At 38.7% G+C, this 7656-nt stretch overlaps 2 protein-coding genes across 3 annotated transcripts in view; both read left to right on the forward strand.

The window, feature by feature from the left end:
* The first annotated feature begins 288 nt into the window (after positions 1 to 288).
* LOC116030040 (ABC transporter G family member 11-like) lies at positions 289 to 5163 on the forward strand. Its single transcript, XM_031272138.1, has 7 exons — positions 289 to 483; positions 577 to 741; positions 928 to 1007; positions 1374 to 1838; positions 2102 to 2197; positions 2421 to 2546; positions 3873 to 5163. Exons 1-7 carry the CDS (start codon positions 405 to 407, stop codon positions 4803 to 4805), a joined length of 1944 nt encoding a protein of 647 aa, XP_031127998.1. The 5' UTR covers positions 289 to 404; the 3' UTR covers positions 4806 to 5163.
* A 735-nt stretch (positions 5164 to 5898) lies between these two features.
* LOC116030041 (polyadenylate-binding protein 2-like) overlaps positions 5899 to 7656 on the forward strand; it is a 2423-nt gene continuing 665 nt past the window's right edge. Inside the window, exons 1-4 of one of the 2 annotated variants that reach the window (XM_031272139.1) lie at positions 5899 to 6048; positions 6153 to 6255; positions 6438 to 6508; positions 7339 to 7530. In XM_031272139.1, the coding sequence (XP_031127999.1) occupies positions 5998 to 6048; positions 6153 to 6255; positions 6438 to 6508; positions 7339 to 7530 (417 nt within the window). In that variant the 5' untranslated portion in view covers positions 5899 to 5997. The remainder of the gene's footprint in view (positions 6049 to 6152; positions 6256 to 6437; positions 6509 to 7338; positions 7531 to 7656) is intronic. The other variant, XM_031272140.1, reaches the window with a different exon arrangement.

Below are 7656 nucleotides of genomic sequence, written 5' to 3' on the forward strand. Positions count from 1 at the left end.
TATTAATTATATTGTTGGTATCTCTTTGGGTTTAATTTTCTACTACGTTTCTGGATCATGACCATCCTCCTCGTACAGGCGGGGCACAAAACTCATTAACCACGCCACCTATTATAAATAGTTTTGGTAAGATTCGGTAAGGTTTTCGGTAAGATACTCAAACCTACTGCGCGGCTGCGCTTCAGACCTAAAGTCTGGTCGGAGAGTCGTTCCCTGCAAGTTGAATTGGAATCAAGATATATAAATATATCAATATATATATATATATACACACACCATAGACCCACAGCTGCTGCAGCCTGCAGACATACGACTCATAACCTTTTGAGCTGTAGATCTGATTAATCTGTGACCTGAAAAACCCGCAATCATTACCTGAGAGTGTTGATCTGGTCTTTACGGCTATGGAAGCGGGTTGTGGGTTGTTCGGCAGTGGCTGTGGAGATTTCCAGTCGCCGGAGGAGCCTCTCCTAACCCCTGACGGTTAGATTCATCAGCTAGCTATCAATATTATGTGGTTTTGTTAACATTTTTTTTTTGTTTTCTTGATTTTGTGTGCATTTTGTACGAAAGTAGATGGTGTTTTCCTGACATGGGAGGATTTATGGGTAACGGTGTCTGTAAAGGAAGGCACAAAGGCCATTCTTAAAGGTCTGACCGGGTATGCCAGGCCTGGCGAACTCTTAGCCCTCATGGGCCCTTCTGGCTCCGGCAAGTCTACTCTCCTTGACGCTTTAGCAGGTACACTGGAGTATCTACGTTCATGATTTTTTCCATTTTTTATTCTTTGAGATTTTTAGACAGTTTTTAATTTTACTGACTGTGTTATAATATAATATCTATTCATAGCTACTTCATGCCACTCAATCACAAAGTCAGGTTTAAACTTTTTATATAGTTCTTTAAATTTCATTTTTCTTGGACCAGGAAGACTAGAGTTGACTACCAGGCAGAGCGGCGACATTCTGATCAACGGTCGGAAACAGACACTGGCTTATGGAACATCAGTACGTGAACCAATACATTAAAGATTCCGATGAATTGAATCAATACATTAAAGATTTCGATGAATCGAATATATAGGAAAAAAAATTTATAATTTATGTTTTCTATGTAAATTATTAATGTCACTCCTGAATTAATTATTAGTGGTGTAAATATTGCCTATCAATTTTTTAAAATGTGTATATATTTACTCTCATACCAACAGGAGGGGTAATATTTACACTCATAATAATTCAAGATTGGATGAGTGACATTGATAATTGGTATATTATGGAAGGACATAAATTACAATTTTCTTGATTATATATATATATATATATATATATATATATATATATATATGCGATAATGAAATGGAATAACAACAGGCGTACGTGACACAAGACGACACTCTGATCTCATCACTGACGGTGCGAGAGGCGGTGCACTTCTCGGCGCAGCTGCAGCTCCCGAATTCGGTGCCGAGATCGGAGAAGAAGGCGATAGCGGACATGACGATAAAGGAGATGGGGTTGCAGGGCGCCATGGACACCAGAATCGGAGGAGGGTGGGGGAGCAAAGGGATAAGCGGCGGACAGAAACGGAGAGTGAGCATTTGCCTGGAGATTCTCACCCGCCCCAAACTTCTCTTCCTCGACGAGCCCTCCAGCGGCCTTGACAGTGCCGCTTCCTACTACGTGATGAGAAAAATTATGGATTTGGCTAGCGAGGGAAGAACCGTTGTGGCCTCCATTCATCAGCCCAGCGCTGAAGTTTTCAGCCTCTTCACTAATCTCTGCCTCTTGTCTTCTGGTTCTGTCGTCTATTTTGGCCCCGCTTCTGCTGCAATTCAGGTTAGTATTTTTTTTTTCCCGGAAAACTGCAGTCATTATCCGAGATTGTGCACGGGATATCCCTCCTTGTGACCTTAGCATCTAAATAATAGCTGGCAGACTCAAATTAAGAAGGCTAATAGGCTGTTTGCACTGTAAAAGTTGAACTTGAAACATTGTAGTTATTAAGCAAACTGTTCGATCAACTTGACTGGATTGTTCTTTGATGTCTGTAAGGCAGTTAGCTTCTTTGACAATAAATGTATGTTGTTTTGTTGGTGCAGTTCTTCGAAACATGTGGGTTCCCTTGCCCAGCTCTCCAGAATCCATCTGATCATTTCCTCAAAACTATAAACAAGGATTTTGATGGCTATGATGAGGTAAGCTAAGCCATCTAAATTAACCTAACTTTGTAGGTGCAGTTATATGTAGAACAAATTTGGTAGAACTTTAATTAGTACATCGTACAAAATAGATCCTTGCTTGGTGAGCATATATGCACGGTTTTCCATCTTATGTTTCTCTATTACCAAATTCATTTAATTAAATATTGGCTAATGTACTTAGTACTGACCAAACAATATACATATTGTGAGCATGCAGGAAAGTTTACGAGGTCGTGGTAGAAGCATGCCCACAGAAGAAATCATCAATATTCTCATAAGGTCTTACCGATCATCCGACAGATACCAAGAAGTTCAAACCCAGGTTGCTGAAATATGTCGGGAGGTAAGGAATATAATAATGGGTGATGATGACTAGTATACAAATTAATTAAGAGTTAATACCTAATATAGTCCTCGACTATAGTGGTTTTACTCAATTTAGTTCTAAATGACTTTTTGTGCCCAATTTAGTCCTCGACTTTGATGGTTTTACTCAATTTAGTCCTCGACTTTGATGATTTTACTCAATTTAGACCTTTGTTAAAAATTCTGTTAGTTGAAGTTTAGAAATAGGGTCATAATAGTAATTTCGCATTCTTCATCCCATTTTGGGATGATTCCTTCTTCTTCCCCTTATTAAGATCCACGCAGAAATGTAAATCTTCGTACCCAAATATTTATTTATTATGTATTTATTTATTTAGGGTTGAAGTTGATTTAGTACGAAAATTTGCATTTCTGCGTGAATCTTAATAAGGGGAAGAAGAAGGAATCATCTCAAATTGGAGAAAAGGATGAGAAATTACCATTATGACTCTATTTCTAACATTCAACTAACAGAATTTTTAACAAAGGACTAAATTGTGTAAAACCATCAAAGTCGAGAACTAAATTGAGTACAAAAAGTCATTTAGGATTAAATTGAGTAAAACCACTATAGTCGAGGACTATATTGAGTATTAAATAATGTTACATTCTATAATGTTGATCGGTATAATGTTGTTTGGGTATAACGATATATTATATATAGTATATATAGTTGTAGCACCACTATTAGTGATATTACCCTTTAACAAAAAGGTAGTATAAATAATGCCATACGACAGACCAACACAAATCCTAAAATAAGAGAATAGCAATAAAAAATATGAAGAAGTAATTGGTCAACGCAGTTGCACTTGCATTCAAATTAGAACCCCTTACAATGTGAAGTTTTTTTTTTTTTTTTGACAATGACCCCAATTGGTTATTTATATAAGAAATTAAGAATAATGAATCTTTACAAAGCACGAGAAACTTAATAAATTTGGGTTTTAAGAATGTTGCCTAAGCTGTCAAACCACTATAGACATGACCTAAAATAGATTAGGAAAGTATCTAGCTAAATTTGGACAAGATCCTTGCTAAGTCTCGCTTCGCTGTCTATGAGTGTTGCATCAGGCACCGTGACCTGATTGCCTACATTAGGAGAGCTGGTGTGCAACCTAACCCAACCCGTAGCTGGTAAAGGCCGGTGGTTAGCGCGCTCCTGGTACCGGGGACCTATTAGCTGGGTACCTTAGTCAGAGTATCAATAAAAAATAATATACATAATTATACCTGATAGTATCACAGCCAGAAGTTATGATGTTGCACAAACTGGAAATTAATCAAGTTAATGATCCTTCAGGAGGGAGAAATACTGAAGAAATCAAGCCATGCAAGCTTCATGAACCAAAGTATAGTCCTGACAAAAAGATCCTTCTTGAACATGTACCGGGACCTCGGCTACTACTGGCTGCGTCTGGCGATTTACATAATCATGGGTGCCGGACTAGGTACGATGTACACCGACATCGGCCATAGCTACACTTCGATCCAGGCCCGATGCTCCGTCATCATGTTCGTCGCTTCCTTCCTCACATTCATGGCGATCGGCGGCTTCCCGTCGTTCGTGGAGGACATGAAAGTGTTCCAAAGAGAAAAACTCAACGGCCACTACGGCTGCGGCGCCTTCGTGCTCGGCAATTCATTCTCTTCCGTCCCCTATTTACTCCTCGTGTCCCTAATTCCAGGCCTGCTGGCTTATTACCCAATCGGGCTTCAAAGAGGGTTTCAGCACTTTCTGTTCTTCGCATTGGTCCTTTTTACAAGCATGTTGTTGGTGGAGAGTTTAATGATGATCGTGGCGAGCCTGGTGCCGACGTATCTGATGGGGATAATCGCCGGCGCGGGGATTCAGGCGCTGATGATTTTGTGCGGCGGGTATTTCCGGCTGCCGGGGGACATGCCGAAGCCGTTGTGGAAGTATCCGTTGTACTATGTTTCGTTTCACCGGTACGCGTATCAGGGGCTGTTTAAGAACGAGTTTTTGGGGGTGTGGTTTGAGGGGATTAGGGCGGGTGAGGTTATGAGTGGCGATGAGGTTTTGAGGGGTTTGTTGCAGGTTGAAATGGGGTATTCTAAGTGGGTTGATCTCTTGGTTTTGGTGGGGATGGTGGTTTTGTATCGGGTGTTGTTCTTTTTGGTTGTGAAGGGGACTGATCAGGCTAAGCCTGCTATTAAATCGCTGATGAGAGCAAAACCGAACCATTCTCACCAAATGCCCACTTATGTTGTGTAGCTAGCCTCTAAAGTACAGTTGAGACCTTTAGAGACTACGAGATATATATGAAGTTTTAGAAAAAGGGATTTGATTTTTTTGACGACAATGGAGGTGGCATGGGGGAATGCTTGGGGAATTAGGGTTGCTTTTCTCCCTCTTTAATTTCTGCCATTGATTTGTATGGTATGTAGTTTACTGCTTATTTGGTTTGGCATATTCCGTAGTATTGAGGTAGAAATGTTCATGTCTATTAACTCCCTAATTAATCATGAGTTCCTAGACTACTTATTATCTAGGAATACCATAATAAATAATAAATAAAAATGTGAGTTTGGAAGTTAATTATGCTAATTGAATAAGTTTTTATCTTTGTTCATATTTTTTGTGAAAACTTATTGAATGGTGTTAGTAAAATTATAGCCATTTAATATCCATGACACATCATTTACAATAATGGAACATCGTCTAACCTTACTTACATTAACAGTCCACTTACTAATATTATCATAATTTAGTCAAGTTATTTGAGAAAATTGAATTGATCCATAACAAATTAATAGCTGCCCCTAATTAAGTAGATACAAATGTGAACTTTCTCTTCTATTAAAAAGTTGAATCCCTTATCTAATGGCTCGACAAACAGAAATTTTACACTGCCACGTACTACTAAAGTTTGAACCTTGTCTCTTCTCCCAAATATAAACTTTCTCTGTTCATACCTAACTATCATGCCTAGCAATCAATCATATAGGATGAAATATTAATTTATATCTTTATAATCGAGTTTATAACAGTTTCATGAAATTCAGAATATAGTTTGATGGAGATGAAAATTTTGAGTTATAAAAAAATAAAACAATAAAAAAAATGATAAAGTGAATGAAAATATTTATAGAATGGGACTCGAACCAATGAAAATCATAGTACAAGTGGTCATGATACTCTGTTATTGAATTAATACCCACAAAACTTATTGATAAATGTACCGAATTCACCCGAATTGTAAATTTCCAATCTCGAAAAAGTTTATGTAATACGCGGGGTAAAAACTTTCGGGGTCGATTTTCATAATCATAAAGAGTTAAGGACATAAGTGTAATTAAGCGGTGATTATTTTTTCTCCAATGTATATGTCTTTCGGAGATTCTTATGTAGGAGACGATCCTAGCCTGTGACCAAGCGGTCCAGCGAGAGAGGTGGCGAATCGGCGATGGAAGGCGATGACGTGGAGATGGCTGCGCCGGAAAGCGGAGCTGTCGTGGTGTCTCTCGCCGTCTTCTCTATTTCATTCTGCAATGCTTTTGCTGCATTCCTTCAATTTCTGTTCCAATCGTGCCCTAACTCGCAACTCCTTGTAAACTGCAGGAATTGGATGAAATGAAGAAGAGATTGAAGGAGATGGAAGACGAAGCGGCGGCTCTCCGCGAAATGCAGGCCAAAGTTGAGAAAGAAATGGGCGCCGTTCAAGGTCTTTTATCTAGGGTTGATTTTTCTCTGAAATTTTTTTAGTTTCAGCAAAAAAAAATAAAAAAAAATTTAAACGTTTTTTTTGTGCTTAAATGTATATACTCATGGAAGAACTGATATTTTACTGTGTTATTTAGTTCATCAAAATGACAAATGATTTTGTTTTGCCCCAATGCCAACCAGACCCTGCTGCTGATGCTGCAAACCAGGCTAATAGGGAGGAAGTGGATTCTCGGTCTGTCTTTGTTGGCAATGTGAGACTTCTATTCCTTGTGTTCTTTATTAAGGAATGTATACATTAGTTTTGAATTGAATGATTTTACCATAGAACATTATATATGACAATTACAAGTCTGTCAAATTATGTTGTTTTGTTTCTCAGCACCATGAACTTCAAATACTAAGCAATGGGCTTTTTACTGGACCACTAATCTTATAGAAGTGACACTACCTTGGATTACTAATCTTATAGATGAAAAACCAGTTTTGAAGTGAAGCCATCTTAACTGCGGCTGCGGGGTTTTTGCCTGGTTGACTAGTAAATGTATTTAGGATATTGGTTTCACTCTTTTACAGTTTTGCCTACTAAAGAAGTTCTTTGTGTTATCTTATTTAAACCATGCAATGTTGCTAAAAACCATTATTATTTGGTTCCGGTTGTAGTTTAAACTGTGACTATAGATCAATGGTCTTATGATTGGCTTGTATGCTGATATGGCTGGGAATAGATATCGTAGAAATTACTATAAATGGTTGGAGCTAGTGTTTAATCATTAATGTGTGTTGCCTCTCTCGTATCTTAAGCTTTACTAAACTTCTAATTCTGCTTAGCTATTTTCCTTTCTTTTAGAGCTTGTTTGGCCCAACTTATGCTTCTTTAAAGTTCTTATTTTTCTGCTCCAGCTTTTGGTTTTTGGAGTTAATAAATTCTAAAATAGGTTGAGCCAAACAAACGGCACTTGCTTCTAGCATGTGTTTATGCTGCTGGATTGATCTATGGCCTAAGTTCAACACAAGTACTTTGTATCTGTTATAGTGCAGTCTTCTTGGGGAAAATAAATTTGCTACTAAAATTGTTTCACAGGTGGATTATGCGTGCACTCCTGAGGAAGTACAGCAGCATTTTCAGGCATGTGGGATGGTAAATAGAGTTACGATTCGGACTAACAAGTTTGGGCAACCGAAGGGGTATGCATATGTTGAATTTCTTGAACCTGAAGCTGTTCAGGAGGCTCTTCTTCTCAATGAATCTGAGCTCCATGGCCGCCAACTTAAGGTGACAAAAACGACTAATCTGATCTCAGTTTTATACCATTTGTCCTCTTCTTTTTCGTCCTTACTGCATATCTCTCTCTCCTACCCTGCTGCCAACCCCCCCCCCCCCCCCCCCCCCCCCCCCCCC

This window comes from Ipomoea triloba, chromosome 9, assembly GCF_003576645.1.
Source record: "Ipomoea triloba cultivar NCNSP0323 chromosome 9, ASM357664v1".
Taxonomy (NCBI): Eukaryota; Viridiplantae; Streptophyta; class Magnoliopsida; order Solanales; family Convolvulaceae; genus Ipomoea; species Ipomoea triloba.

What these genes read in the sequence shown, in the direction of transcription:
- LOC116030040 (XM_031272138.1), top strand. Translation starts at nt 405, where the DNA reads ATGGAAGCGGGTTGTGGGTTGTTCGGCAGTGGCTGTGGAGATTTCCAG. An exon ending in GCCTCTCCTAACCCCTGACG is followed by an intron (nt 484 to 576) that starts GTTAGATTCATC and finishes GTACGAAAGTAG; the next exon opens with ATGGTGTTTTCCTGACATGG. An exon ending in TTGCTGAAATATGTCGGGAG is followed by an intron (nt 2,547 to 3,872) that starts GTAAGGAATATA and finishes ATGATCCTTCAG; the next exon opens with GAGGGAGAAATACTGAAGAA.